General features: G+C 43.1%; 1 protein-coding gene across 1 annotated transcript in view; it reads left to right on the top strand.

The window, feature by feature from the left end:
• Window positions 1-15,935, top strand: part of cdh13 (cadherin 13, H-cadherin (heart)) — a 678,090-nt gene that overhangs the window by 558,180 nt on the left and 103,975 nt on the right. Inside the window, 1 exon segment of the mRNA XM_056282406.1 lies at window positions 3,474-3,692. Within this exon segment, the coding sequence (XP_056138381.1) occupies window positions 3,474-3,692 (219 nt within the window).

The following is a 15,935-nucleotide window of genomic DNA, read 5'->3' as shown; positions in this document are numbered from 1 at the left end:
CCAGTCACTGGAATTGTTAAGAAAAGCGATAAAACTGTACAGACTTCCCCAAAGTTTGCAGCGATGCAGTTGTTGTCTACGATCAACATTTTCATTTGCTCTTGGATTGTTTTCACTTTTGAGATACTTTCTCGTAAAGTGCGGGCCCTAAACTGCATTACCTGCATATACACAGTAGTTTCACCACTGCAGTGATCACAGCAAACTAATATCAATGGAAGGGGACTACAAAAATGGCAGATGACCGCAAACTTTCTGGGTATACGCTTTCTTTGATTTTGCTAGCCTTTTTGTTTTGAATTGTTGTTGTTATTCACATCACTAAAGGAAAAAGGTCAATGCGAAGATAGAAATTACACACAACTCCTTCAATGTTTTCCTACCTTGCACTGGTAAAATTGCTCTGTCACTCCTGAAAACATGAGTACACATTGATTAAATACAGTATTGAATAGAAGTACCACGGAGCGTAAGAAAGATTGAGAGAAAAAGATGAAAGTAAAATAATATAAGTTGAAATGAGAAGAGCAAGGAGGAGAGAGGTAGAGGAGGGAAGAGACAAGCAAGACATTGATTTAGTGTTGCATGACCGGCAGTGCTGTCTCTCTGTGTTTGAGTGACTGAGTGGAGCTGAAACCTGCCCAGCGGTATTAGCTGTGACGGACAGTCGAGTAGGGAGGTGGAGACACTTCTCAATCACCACAGCTGGAAGGGACAGATAGGACCAGAGGAGAAAGACACCACTCCCGGTCAAACAGACTGGCGGTGTGATTTCAGGCATCATCTTGGCTGTGAGCTATATTTATTTTTGGGACTCCATGTTTACATATGTGTGTTTCTCGACTGATTGTTTGTTTGCTTTTTGTGTGGTTGTCTTTCAATATGCATACACAATTGATTTGACATGTAGAAAAATGAATGACTCATTTCCACCCTCTTGTAAGACATTACTTGCATCAGCATGAGCTCCTGCTGTAGTTTCAACTACATTGGCAGGGGGGAAAAAACTGTCCAGTTGAAGAAGCTGCTGGACATTCGAGGCTGGACTGAAAACATGGAGCGGAATTTAATCTACTATGACATCAACTATTGTACTTTGTACATGTATAATAAAAATGTCCTCTTGGCTTTTAGCAACCAGAGAAAGCCTGCAGCACTTTCCGTGGTGTTTCCCCTGGCCATCATAGACTGTGCTAAAGTGAAATTTCCCTCCCTGTCAGTGTCTGACCTTTCTCATTTTGAGTTCCTTGCCCCAAACTGCGAAACCCGCTTTTTCCCCTGACTCTGCCTCTCCTCTTCCATAGTTTAACTTGAACTTAACGTTATCCTTCACCTGTAAAATACATGCTCTCCTCCCCCTCCCTCCCCCTCAGCCACATCTATGAACCCGGCATCCACCTTTCACTGTGTTGCTGAAATGTCGATCAGCGGTTCTCAATCTGATCCTCGGGACCCGTAATACAGTGGGGGTTGTTTTGGTCAAGGTCTACGGTAGCCTTCACATGGAATTTGTCAGATGTTGGTTTTGACATGGTTTTAAAATATCTCTGGCATTCAAGCAATTTTGTTTTGAGAAAACTGTTGCTAGGCAACTGGCCAAACATTATGTAGTGACGCCAGAGGCTCACAATTTAGCTACCGAACAGTTAGTGAGCCAATCTCTTACTTGACCATTAAGAGTTTCAATATTTTCCTCAAATACATATTATTAAATTACTACAAAAGACCGCACAACTAAAACTAGAGTACAATTTTACTTGCCACCCACTGCAAAATGAACATGGAATGTTAGTGTCACATCACAACTTGTGAAGTCGGAGCGAACAGAAAATGTCCTCTTCCAAAGCTGTGAATACTAAATCAACAGTCATTTACGTACAACGGACTCTTCTCGTGAACACGGCAAACACGACCACATTCATAATCTTTCCGACACAGAGATGATGTTGGTACGACTGAATGCACCAGACAAATCTCTTGAGCATGTAAAGGAGGCACACTCCAGTGGATTTTGGACTATCTTTCAAAAAAACTTCAAGATGGTACCATCACTGCTAGTGGGTAACAAGCAGGCCGTCTCTGCCATGCGATGTGCAAGTAACTGGCTGAGGTCACAAGCCAAAAAATTGGAGATACCTTCATTATTATCGATATGAGAATGTACATATGATTGAGTTTAAATAACTGTGTATAAATCGTGATCATTTCTAAATCAGAAGTCATGTATTGTATAGGATGTGAATGTTGTGTAGCAGCAGTAGGAAAGAGTGATGTATCTTGAAGCTTTGGTAGGGAATATATGACTGGAAATCAATTTTAAAAGCATAACAATCTCTTCTCTAAAAATAGCTGTGTTACCCTCGTTTTACTTGCCATGTATGCAGGCCCAAGCCCCTGTTTGTGGAACACTCTTCCTGATCGTTCAAGAGCACAATGGCATCTGGGTGGTGTGTTGCTCTATTCTGTTGCCTACCAACATGGGACTCACCAGTTCGAATCCCCGTGTTACTTCCAGCTTGGTCTGGCGTCCCTACAGACCCAATTGGCCATTTCTGTGGGTGGGAAGCCAGATGTGGGTATTTGTCCTGGTCGCTGCACTAGCGCCTCCTCTGGTCAGCCGGGGTATCTGTTTAGGAGGGCAGGGGAACTGGGGGGAATAGCGTGATCCTCCCACACGCTACATCCTCCTGGTGAAACTCCTCATTGTCAGGAGAAAAGAAGCGGCTGGTGACTCCACATGTATCAGAGGAGACGTGGTAGTCTGCAGCCCTCCCCGGATCGGCAGAGGGGGTGGAGCAGTGACCGAGACAGCTCGGAAGAGTGGGGTAATTGGCCAAGTATAACTGGGGGAGAAAATCCACAAAGAAAAAGAAAACCCCCAATTTTCACTTTTTATCCCGTGAACAGCCCTAACCTTAAACTCCATAAACTGTCTTCAGATCTTATACATGTCCTCTAGTTCACTGTATTCCTTTGTTTTTGTATTAATCTTATGAAGTGCTAACTCTCTCACACACACACTCACACACACACACACACACACACACATGCCTGCGCATAATCTCAGCTTGTTAGATTTATGTTCAAATGCCCTACACTCTTTATATAGTCTAACAAAGTGTTCAGCACAGTTTGGTGGTTGTGGCAGACTGAAGCCTATCGCCAAACTGAACTGACTACAGTAGTTCTTGAACACCAGACGCATGATGCAACAAAGTGCAAAGTAGGGCTCTTAATTCAAATGTCTGAGAAGAGCTGCTACGACTGTTCAGTTCTGTGCTAAAATCCACATTCGTATCGCTATGTTTTCACATTTAAGAGAGTAGGCTACAGATGTCAACATGGGTCTAATTAAGGGTAGCCTGATAACAGATGTGAAATGGTGGAGATTTCCACAAATGCTTTTCATGGTACACAGAAATACCACATTCATGTCATTAACCCTACACCTCCTCCTCTGTTTGTCCCCGCAGCCACACACTCCCAAATTATGCTGTTGCACAGTCTGAAGAAAGCCAACTATCAGCTCCCGCTTCTCATCACTGACTCGGGGGTGCCCCCCTTGTCCAACAGCACAGAGGTCAAAGTTCAGGTGTGTGTCTGCAAGAAGAACAGGATGCAGTGCAGCTCTGCCCAACCCCACCATGCCAGCCTTCTCATGCTGCTTGGGACATTCCTGCTCGTCCTACGCTGTAAGTAGTCAAATGTTGGACACCGGCAGTAACTAAACAAGGACTTGAGGTTGGTCTTTTAGGAGGTTGTTATCATTCAGATGGGCTAAACTGGCCCAGGGCATAAGTCAATATACACCATTAATCAGACAAACTTAACTGATATTTTACCTCGTAATTGTCTTGTCATCTTTACTCAATACAGGCGAATAGAAAAATATTCAACGGGGCATCCAGGTGATGTTGCGGTCTATTCTGTTGCATACCAACATGGGGATCCCGGTTCGAATCCCTGTGTTACCTCTGGCTTGGTTGGACGCCCCTACAGACATGATTGGCCATGTCTGCAGATGGAAAACCAGATGTGGGTATGTGTCCTGGTCGCTGCACTAGCACCTCCTCTGGTCGGTCAGGGCGCCTGTTCGGGGGGAGGGGGAACTGGGAGGAATAGCGTGATCCTCCCACGCGCTACGTCCCCCTGGCGAAACTGCTCACTGCCAGGTGAAAAGAAGCAGCTGGTGACTCCACATGTATCAGAGGAGGTATGTGGTAGTCTGCAGCCCTCCCTGGATCAGCAGAGGGGGTGGAGCTGCAACCGGGACGGCTCGGAAGAGTGGGGTAATTGGCTGGTTACAATTGGGGAGAAAAAGGGGGGGATCAACAACAACAAAAAAAAAGAGAGAAAAACATTCCACTTTTAACAATTTTTTTTAAAAGGGGAGGCATCAGAATACTTTTTTTTATGTTTGGATGTATTTTTGGGGAATAAAAGTTTATTATGTGCTTTTAGAATATGGAGTAAGCATATGCATAAGTATAGACAACACATGCATGTGTGAGTGCATGTGTGTGTTTGTGTGTCTGTGTTTTTGTGTGTGTTCAGAAGTGTGCATGCGCACGTGGGTGTGACTGTGCGTGCACTTCTGTTCATTCATGCATGTGACCATAGTAAGGTTTTTGCCTGTTGTCTGTCTGAATTATCTGCCACTGTGCCCAGGGTGCACCACGGGTAAGCAAAACTTGAAAGTACACTGAATATCTCATTTACGCTATTAGCAAGAGTATGAATAATTCAACCTCCCCTATCCAGAATACAAACATAATGGTGGACGTCCAACAGCTAGTTTGCTAAGAGGAAAAATCATTTTATACTTTTAGGCCCCTAAATCCTGTTCTTTTTTTTTTTTTCTGGGCTTGTTTTTAGTAGTTTATAGTTTGGCTCCACATGCCGTAGGCAATGTTCGGTAGGGGGGGATGAGTATGGATAGGGAGGGAAAGCTGTGGAAGTGGAGGAGGGGGAAAGTGCATGCTCACTACAGAGAAGTGAAATAGAAACGAGACAGAAGAGAGGTAAGAATTAGGTGAAAGAGAGAGGAATGAACGACAGGAAAAAAAAACATGGGGAAAGAGTAATTCTGGTCACCAACCCCCTGCTATCAATTTTCGGTTGTAAGGATGCCTTGGGCGTGATTATTCCCAAGTCTTTCATTCTCTCTCTCTCTCTTGATGTCACTGGTGGGTCATGGGTTTATTTAATTTTTGTTCCCTTTCCCTTCCTTTGTTCCCTTCTCTGTCTCTCATTTTTGTTTGTGCCACTGTTTCCCCCTCCCCCTCTCTTTTTGTGTTATTTGTGCCACTGTTTCACCCTCCTCTTCTCTTTCTGTGTTATGTGTGCTCATTTCTTATTCACTCCCCCTTTGCTCTTCTTTTCACTCATTCACTCCTCTCTCTCTCATGCTGTCTTGCTCTCTGTCTCTATTGCGTACTTATTTATCTGCTTTCATGTCATCCATCAGCCTCTTTCCAAGTCCTTCTCCTTCACTGTGTCCCTCGTGCTCTCCCTGTCTCACCTTCAGCTGTTAAAAAATAACCTCCTATAATCATTTGCTTACTGAGAATATCTCTTTTTCCAATCTGCTCATTTTCTCTCCATGTATTTGAGTCACAAGATACTGCATGAGTCATTGAGCTACTTTCTGGGAATGGATCTGCGGCACCATTTATGCATTTCTACAGCAAAAGTGCCTTTGGAAAAGTCTCATACGCTCTATCCCACTGTAGTCTGTGTGGAACAGACCCGTTTGGATCAACGTCCAAAGTGCTCATTATCTTTCACTCTCACATCACATTTAGCTCGATGCCCATAACATAGCTAGGTTAACTACATAATTCAATCGACCAAAGCAAGGGATTAAGTTCAACTGACAATCTGTTGTAGTAGTTTGTGTATGTACAATACCCTGCACTGGACAAAGGCAACCATCCATCCATCGCTTATCCTACTCAGGGTCACGGGGATGCTGGAGCCTATCCCAGCAGTCATTGGGCGGCAGGTGGGGAGACACCCTGGACAGCCCGCCAGTCTATCACAGGGCCGACACACACACACGCATTCACACTAGGGACAATTTAGTATGGTCGATTCACCTGACCTGCATGTCTTTGGACTGTGGGGGGAAACCAGAGCGACCGGAGGAAACCCATGCAGACACGGGGAGAACATGCAAACTCCACACAGAGGACGACCCGGGACAATCTCCCAAGGTTGGACTATCCCAAGGCTCAAACCCAGGACCTTCTTGCTGTGAGGCGGACCCGCTAACCACTGCACCACTGTGCCGCCCACAAAGGCAACCATGTTCCATAAAGTACCAAGAGTATGGGGTTTCCTCTCTGCCAAGTACTACACCAAGTGGTTTCACAGATTAGTACATTTTCAATCAAAGAAGATACACTAATCAGAGAAATCACCTGGTGTCGTGATTGGTTGGAAGAAAAAGAGGCTGGTCATCCTATGCGAACAGCCACATGGTTCAATTTTGCAAGTCTATGAAAGTGACTCATAAGAGCATTTTTGAAGCTTAAGCATTCCCACTGGCCAAAGATGGAAGTGGTCATTGTTCTGTCGGGCAAACGTGGAGCTGACATTTCAGAAATCAAGTAAATAGACAAAGATAGCTGATTGATAATAGGGCTCAGTAACCATGACCTAACCTTAACCCTGCATGTAACCACGTTAAATGGTCGTCACTGCTAGTCTACTCAAATGCCGTAACAGCTTACAAGAGGAAAGGACTGCCCCCTTCATGGCCTAGCCAATGGGCATAGTAGGTTGTTATTTTGCAGATGTATTTATAGGTTGTTTTTTGCAACAATCTTGTCTGTTTTGTCATTTCGGAGGTTGATCACATTGAATGAAAACCAGCATTATCTTGGCCCCTTGCCATCGAAAATGCACTATGGCTGACATAACAATGCACCCTCATGTAGTGCACGCAGATGTGTTGATTGGCAACCACATCTTGGATGCTTCTATGGGACTCGAAAGTATCCAAACTAGGAGCATCTCCACATTTTCCACCCTCTTTTAGATAACCTTTGCTGTCTGTGGGTTCCATGGTAGCAGTGAATTGGGGAAGAAAGCATATCAATTAGTTGATTTGACTATGATTTATCTTTGGAATGTTATTTCTTTATAAAAGGTGGTGTTATTCATTATCCCACCATTAAGAGTGTGATGATAGACTGAGGTAGTCATTAGCAAGATATTTACTCCCAGCAACAGATCCTTTGGCCACTCAGTGTGGCTCAGCGCACTTTCATTTGTTTGGGTGTTTGGAATAGTTAACAAGAGAAAAATGTCACCTAGGATGGTGGACATTATAGACAGAGAGGCCAGACAAAGAAAAGAATGTGTGTATGTGTGTGTGTGTGTGTGTGTGTGTGTGTGTGTGTGTGTGTGTGTGTGTGTGTGTGTGTGTGTGTGTGTGTGTGTGTGTGTTGGAGGGTCGAGCTGAGTGGGTTTATGTTCCTGGGACGCTTTAACGACACGTCCAGATGAATAGCATGTTTGAATAAGTAAGCTTGTACCTGGAGGCACAGCTCCCGAGGGAAAGACAGGGGAGTGCTACCTGAAGGAGGCTGATGGTGATTTTCTTGGGTCTTAAAGCTTGCATGCACTGTATGCCTAGTTGGTTGTACCCATGCTGTGTGGGGTTTTTTCAAGCGGAAATCTCCGAGAGTAGTAGACCCTGAAACACAGGTTTCACCTAATCAAAGGGAGCGATGCAATGTGCACACACACACACACACACACACACACACACACACACACACACACACACACACACACACACACACACACACACACTTGTGCCCAGAGAGATGACCTCTACTGTAGCTCATCTTTGAGACCTGTGCTTTGGGACAGATAGAGCAGACTGATGGCACTAGTATAAATTCAGATAGTATGACACAGAGAGAAGAGCAAGAACCCTGTTTCAATTCTCTTATCTCCATGGTGAACTCTGACCCTGCTGGTGGGAGATGAGGCAAAGAAAAATGGTCAAAGCTGAAGGAGGATGGAGATAAAGGTGGGGGGGGGGGTGTAAAGCTGCAGGGATAAGACCGGCTCTGCTCTTTTCGGTTTCCGCCCATGTATGGCCATAAACCTGTATGCCGTATATGGCGGCAGCTTTCTTTACCTCTGTCTCTCTTCATCGTGTCTTCATCTATTTTGTGCTCGTGCTCTCTCTACTCAGTCTCTATCTCTCTCTCTCGGTTTCTATCTCTATGTCTGAATGGTTTTGATATGCAAATTAAGACAAGAACAACATCCCTCTGGAGGACCATTTAATCTACATAATTTCTGCAGCTATTATTATATGGTGTGGGTGAGTTTGTCTGTTTTGCATGCCTTTGTGTTTGGTTGATGCAATGGATGTGGGCTTGATTGTCTATGTGACCACGTCTACACAGAATATGTGCGTGAGTGAAGTACGAGCATGGATGCTGTGTAGTCACTTGACACGATGGCATTTATTAATTCAAGTGACATTTGCCTTATACTAGCAAATTTATCTACCTGGTTATGCCTTGTTTTAAGATAGTAACACTTCTTTCTTGAGAATTTCTGCAACCCTTTTTTTGCAAAAAATACCATTTTCTATCTTTTTGTAAAAAAAAAAAAAAACAAGATGCTAAATACAAGACTGTTGTAAATCTGGCTGGTGGGGAAGGGATGAGTAGGAGGTGAAGAGAACCAGGAGTGGCCCATTCAGAGAGATGCACCTTCACCTAGTAATTCTCTCCATATCTTTTTTTCCCCTCTCAATAAATGGAAAGAGTAGCCCATGGGCTGAGCCTGAGCGGATGTGCTGCCCAATGCCATGCTGTTTAAGACTTACCAGCCTTCGAAGATCATTTCATAAGGGATGAATTTATTCCTAGTTGTAGACTCAGGACTCACACTTCAAAGGGGAAAAAACAATTTTGGTACCGACCGATTATTTTTTAAGTTAATGTCGGACAGAAATCAGTAATCAATTTCAACTGTTCATGTCTAAAAACCTTGAATACAGTATAATAGAATACTGACCAGCATTTTCTTTTTTTGTAAATGACCAATAAATGTATCTATAACTGTTCTCGGTTTTCTCTAGAGCAAAGCAAGCATTGGCGGTAATGTGGGTGGGGCTTTCATAATGGGATGATTTGAGCTGATTGGCTGTATATAAAAGTGTGCCGGATGACGTCATGAGTATTGGGAGGGGGGGAGGTCAGCTGAGAAAAGCTGAATCAGGGGGGAGCCCTTATAAAAAGAGAAATTGAACTCTACCTTTCTATACTTTTTTCAGTCAAGAGAAAAGAATGCATTACGATTAAAGTAATACGTGCACTTGAGACTTAATGCATGATATCAGAAAATATTAGTGCTGTCATTTCGATCTGACTTTCAGTTATTTGTGTGGTGCAAAAATAAAAACAGCAGCAAAACCAGAAGAAACTCTCTAGTGCCACTCCCCCTGCAAACTGCTCATTCTTCACAGTTACTACTTGTTGAGAAATACTGTTTTCAGAGCGTTTCTCTCCCAGCATGACTCGGCTTAGCATCGCTAGCAAGAGGAGGTACATATCTTTGTTGGCTCTTTGCCTTATTTCTCAACAATATAACACTGTGCTGGGGTTGCATCTTCGGGGTCTTAAATAATGTATGTAAGCTTGTGGGACACAGAGAGAGACAGAGAATGTTAAGTGTCGACGTGTGTCTTCTAATGCTCACCAGAGCTTTGTTTGCCGTTGCAGGATGTGCAACTAAATCCCAGGCTTTCACAGGGTCTGACTCTTACCTTGCTGAATTGCAAGCCTTTCTTTTAGGATCAACACATACATACATAAACACATACTTACACACACGCACGCACACACATAAATGCACATATAGATCTCCTCCATCTCCAGTCATATTTATGGAAATAACTACAATGAGGCATGCTCAGCTTTAAATTGTGGAACAAGTCACAACTGGAAAGCCAACACAGAGATTACCATACTGCCCCCTACCAGTGCACATGTGTACTGACCTTCACCATGTTCCTTTACATTTTATTCACTATCTCAAATGTGCAGCTACAGTTAAACGCAGAATGCAATTCTTGAAATTATAAGATACTGGTTGGAGGCAGTAGGTGAAGCATTAGATGGATAGTACATAAAAAGCATGTATTTTTCCATATGGGTGCTGTGGGCATCACTGGCTCTTGGAGATTAACATGTTTTTGCCTACAGTGTGGCTGCATGTATTTGGCTTATGAGAAAAATATGTGGGAAACAGGGTGATAAAGTCTGTGGGTGAACGGGTATGGGCATTTCTACCAACATTTCAATTCAGTGTCTTGCCCAAATAAACACAAACACAAACACTTACATAGACATACACACTGACACACACTTGCACTTGCACTCATTAAATCCAACGCCTACATAGGGCTGCACGATATGCACCAAAAATCTGTTGTGATTATTTTGCCTTATACTGCCACTGTGATCTGAACTGCCATATGATGCACATTTTGGTTAAAATCTCATATTGCGGTCTGGCAAGGATAAAAGCACCACATACCACATTGACATAATAATAAATCAGTTACACTATCAGGAAAATGTCATTTTTACTTTCTTCATTTCACCTTTTTGTTACACATTTATCATTTGAATCTCTGTTACATTCATTAAGATGCTGATGTTAAATAGTCATATTATTATGTGAGGTTGTGAACCTGCTTTCTGTTTGATATGAGTTCGGCTAAATGCAAAATATTGCCAAACGACTGAAGTCATGGACGGATTAATGCACGGGCCGACGGGGCCCGGGCCCCAGGGCCCCGCCCTTCTGGGGGCCACCAAGATTAGCAAAATTACGTCCTCTGAAATCCGCCCAATGATTACCTCTTCTTTAAATAATCATTACAAGAGGTAATGTCGATTACCAGGGTTTATATAAGACATGATTTCACTAGAATTCTCAATCATGGTGGCAAAATATTTTTTTCCAATTGTATGCCAAAAATATTCCTGTATTATTTAAAATATGGATTCATTAGCACCAATGTACAATTAAATGTTATAAGTTACACATAAAAACAAAAACAAAAATCATTAAAAAATTAAAATAAATTGCATCATGGGCCAATAGATTTGCTCTTGACGATCATGATTCACGTTCAAGTACGTAGCTACGTCATTGTAGGCTATACAAAAAACAAAAATGGAGAAGAGGCATTATGCTAGTGCGTTCCTTAAAAGAAAAACAAAACAGGAAAAAGTTGAAAGACAGGCGTCCGAGTTGCAAAAGATCCCAAAATTGGATAGTTTTTTTTAAAAAGAAAGAAACTCAAACTCCGGATAAGGATGAACAAGAAGCGCTACTACCGCCAAGCGTTAGCAACTGTGATGAAGCTAGCAACGTTAGGCCTACTGAAGATGAGCTAACGTTAACAGCAACCGCCATGAATGGACAGCAGCAGCATTTGGATAAAAGTGGCTGGTGACGGGTGAAATAATAACAACAACAATAATAATAATAATAATAATGTAATGTTTTGTAGGTCCTTTAATAATATCACATGTGTTGCGTTGTTTCCGGTGATTACTGTAAGTCACATGACTAATCAAAACTGCTAGGTGAAATTGCATCCAGACTCTCTGGTGTTGTTATAGGGGGGCCTCGTGAATTATTGTGCCCCGGGCCCCAGATTGGTTTAATCCGTCCCTGACTGAAGTGAAGCGCTTTTTTTCCCCCCTCCCAGCACCAGATCAGCGACAACCTCCTCCTCCTCACCTCCTCCTCAGCTGCTCTCATTTTCAGTATTGAATGAAACAGCAAGCTACTTTCCAGAGTGCATTAGGCTTCATCTGGACATCAGCGGAGGTCTACACAGCAGCTGTGCTCACACTGCCTTGCTTAGCCCCATAACAGCTCAAAAACATCCCTGGGCTGAGTCTAGCATACTTTAAGCTCAAGCAGTTAAATTAAATATGAAAGCATATCCATTTTATAAAATATCTATGTCCACTAGTCTATGTGATCTGACACTGAGAGCTATCTATGTTGCAACTACAAAGTGAGTTGTCGTAAACATCTCAACACTGGCGAAAGTGTTTCCCAATGGGCTTGTGTGCAACGAAATACATCCCTACTTTTCCCCCACCCCTGCTTTTACTATACAAGATTGCAAATAGCTGAGGTTATAGTACATTTGTAAGTGAAAAACATGGTGCAAACACAGTGAATTAATGTGCGACAATAGGCACACGCAAAATTACCTTCTGCACACGACTTTATAAAAATCTGACTGCAAGCACTCATGTCACCTTAGGCCCCTAAACTATACACTATTTATGCAATGTGTGTGTGTGTGTGTGTGTGTTTCATGGTGTAGAAATCGCATGAGGTAAATTGCAATTCATTCAACCTAATCATACAGACAAAACCTTGTACAACATATTTGCTGTTTGATTGCCAACATTCTGTCACATAAATACGATGCATGTCAACGTGTTGATGAATGAAGATGTTGTTCAGGGTATCTGCTCTGATCATCTGTTTTACAATTGAATTATGGATGGTTAAGTTCAGGTATGTGTCTAGGGTGGTCAAGGTCAGGTGAAGGCTCTGGAAGGCCAAGGGGTTACGCTTTATTATCCGCAATGAGTATAAATCAGGGTTTAAGGTGGATGTCCTCAATTCCATCCTTATTCATCGATCTGTTGACAATAAATATTTTGAGACCTGCAAATATACACCAATCAGCCAAAACATTGAAACCACCTGCCTAATATTGTGTAGGTTCCCCTCATGCCACTAAGACGTTAACAGCATATCCTGTAAGTCCTGCAAGTTGCAAGGTGGGGCCTCCATGGATCGGACTTGTTTTTCCAGCACATCCCACAGATGCTCGATCGGATTGCGATCTGGGGAATGTGGAGGCCAAGGCAACACCTTGAACTCTTTGTCAGGTTCCTCAAACCATTCCTTAACAATGTTTGCAGTGTAGCAGGGCACATTATCCTGCTGAAGAGGTCACTGTCATCAGGGAATACCATTGCCCTGAAGGGTTGTACTTGGTCTGCAACAATGTTTAGATTGGTGGTACATGTCAAAGTAACAGCCACATGAATGCCAGGAACCAAGGTTTCCCAGCAGAACATTGCCCAGAGCATCACACTGCCTCCACTGGCTTGCCTTCTTCCCATAGTGCATGTTGGTGCCATCTCTTCCCCAGGTAAACAACGCACACGCATGCGGCCATCCACATGATGTAAAAGAAAATGTGATTAATCAGACCAGGACACCTTCTTCCAATGCTCCATGGTCCAGTTCTGACACTCACGTGCCCATTGTAGGTGCTTTCGGCAGTGGAAAGGGGTCATCGTGGGCAATCTGACTGGTCTGGAGCTGTGTGTTCTGACACCTGTCTATCATAGCCAGCATTAACTTTTCCAGCAGTTTGAGCTACAGTAGCTCTTCTGTGGGATCGGACCAGATGGGCTAGCCTTCGCTCCCCACGTGCGTCAATGAGTTTTGGGCGCCCATGACCCTGTCGCCGGTTCACCAATTGTCCTTCCTTGGACCACTTTTGGTAGGTACTGACCACTGCATACCAGGAACACCCCACAAGACTTGCCGTTTTAGAAACGCGCTGACCCAGTCGCCTAGCCATCACAATTTGGCCCTTGTCAAAGTCGCTCAGATCCTTACGCTTGCCCATTTTTCCTGCTTCCAACACATCAACTTCAAGAACTGACTGTTCACTTCCTGTCTAATATATCCCACCACTTAACAGGTGCCATTGTAATGAGATAAACAGTGTTATTCACTTACCCATCAGTGGTTTTAATGTTTTGGCTGATCGGTGTTTATGAATGCTTTATCTGTGAGACTAGAATGGATTAATCATGCAGCATTAGTGTTCATGCAGTTGTAAAGCACAGCAGAAATACATCAGCCCTCACTTTTTTTCTCTTGCTTTGTGTCTGTCTCACACACATGCACTGAATGGATCAACACAGCAACTTCCTCTGCATAGACACTGCCCCTCTCCCACCATCTATTTGTATGTTATTCCATTTCTTTATGTCTTTCTTTATCACTTCTCTTGCGCTCTGGTTTTACCAGGAGTAATTATGAAATGAGACGCTGAGAGCGAATGAGGGAGGGGAAAAAGAAACCGAATGAGAGTGGAGTAAAATAAAGCATTTACCCTCATAAACTACACATGCTTTCATGCTCATACGCTACTCATTTACTTCTATCTTCCAAGTGTTAAGTCCAATCATTATTCCTCCAGTCCGATCCCTCGTCCCTGCTCCGACAGCCACTTTCCCTCCTTCTCCAGCTCCACACTAATCCCCTATGAGACAGTGAGGCCGGGTTGTTTAGAGGCTTATTTACTCTAGTGACTTTCCATATGACTTTCCATAGCTGCGTTTGAAAGGACCACTTGTCAGAGTAATTTCTATTGTAGCTGTCTATATCTGGAATTACATCCAAGGTTCAGCAGACTTTCTGTTCTTTGAACCAAGATGTCAAGTCACTTTGCAAAATACCAAAAGCTTTATGCTCTAAATCCTTAAGACAAAGAGCTAAGAGCGACAAATCCTCTTGCCTCCATTGTAATGTTTTTTTCTTCATGCTGAAATACCCCTGTTTTCACCGAACAGCCATGTCATACCTGGGCTAATAAACCATCACCCTCTCTCTTCTCGGAAATTAAAAAGGCTGGCAAACCTTCACTGTTCTCTTAATATTCCTTTAGATTCCTCTCTACCTTCCACCGCTTGTTAAATTTACATTTTATGAAATAAACCAGCACTACTGTAAGAAGTGGAAAAGGTAGGACATGTCAGCATAAATGAATCACTGTGGTAGTCCATTCCAGTATTTTTTTCCTTTAAATTTACTGTTTTTCCTCTCTGTTGTGGTAAAATAGAAAGTGGTAAGCTAGTGTGTTGGTACTGTTTGTCTGAGTAGTCCAAAAATGTGCAGCGGAGGAGAGGAGTGACATTGAGAACTGTGTTTATAGACTCTGTAGGGGGGGACATCATTTTTCCTTGCAGTTGAAATGGTAGAAAACATACCGAAATGGTAGAAAATATACCAAGGATGTTAGCTATCCCACTCACAGGTACGTTGCCGACTGTGGCTGTCTCTAAAAAATTAAGGTTATGAGTTCTAAATCAAAAATGTAAAATTCAAATTATGAATAGCTAATATAAATGCAAAACATTTAAAAAAATCCTTTTTTATGTTTTGTTGTCCCATTTGGCATGTAACATTTGCCAAATGCTGCCATTGCCAGCTTTGCCATTTTCCCCCACGCATCTCATGGTAGCTCAGTTCTTGCTAATATGCTTGCACTAGAAACTTCGATTAACGTTTGAACCTTTGAGATGTGTGGCTCCTCCTGGTGTCTGAGTGGTCCAACTGTCTAGTTTCCTCTTGAGATTTTCCCCTACAGTGTAGACAAACGGTGTTGATGTGCATCCTCATTTATATCAACTCTTGAAGAGAAATACGGAAAAGAAAATATCTTTTGAGGCTCACATTTTAAGTTTTATTGCAGCACAGTTGTTCCAAGTGCAGCAATCAGCAATATAGAATTTAATATTTAGCAATTGCACTTTTTTCCATTTAGAAATTGCATTTTAAGGGGGTGTCCGGGTGGCGTGGCGGTCTATTCCATTGCCTGCCAACATGGGGATCACCGATTTGAATCCCCATGTTACCTCTAACTTGGTTGGGCATCTGAACTCATCTCATCATCAGCCACCTCTCTGGGATTGGATCGCAGTGGCAGCAAGCTAAGTAGGGCACTCCAGACGTCCCTCTCCCCAGCAACGGCCTCCAGCTCCTCCTGAAGGATCCCAAGACGTTCCCTGGCCAGATTGGACATGTAGTCCCTCCAGCAAGTTCTGGGTCTACCC

The sequence above is a fragment of the Lampris incognitus genome, chromosome 6 (assembly GCF_029633865.1).
Source record: "Lampris incognitus isolate fLamInc1 chromosome 6, fLamInc1.hap2, whole genome shotgun sequence".
NCBI lineage: Eukaryota > Metazoa > Chordata > Actinopteri > Lampriformes > Lampridae > Lampris > Lampris incognitus.
The sequence above is the reverse complement of the archived record's forward strand: the minus strand, read 5'-3'. Positions and strand labels throughout refer to the sequence as shown.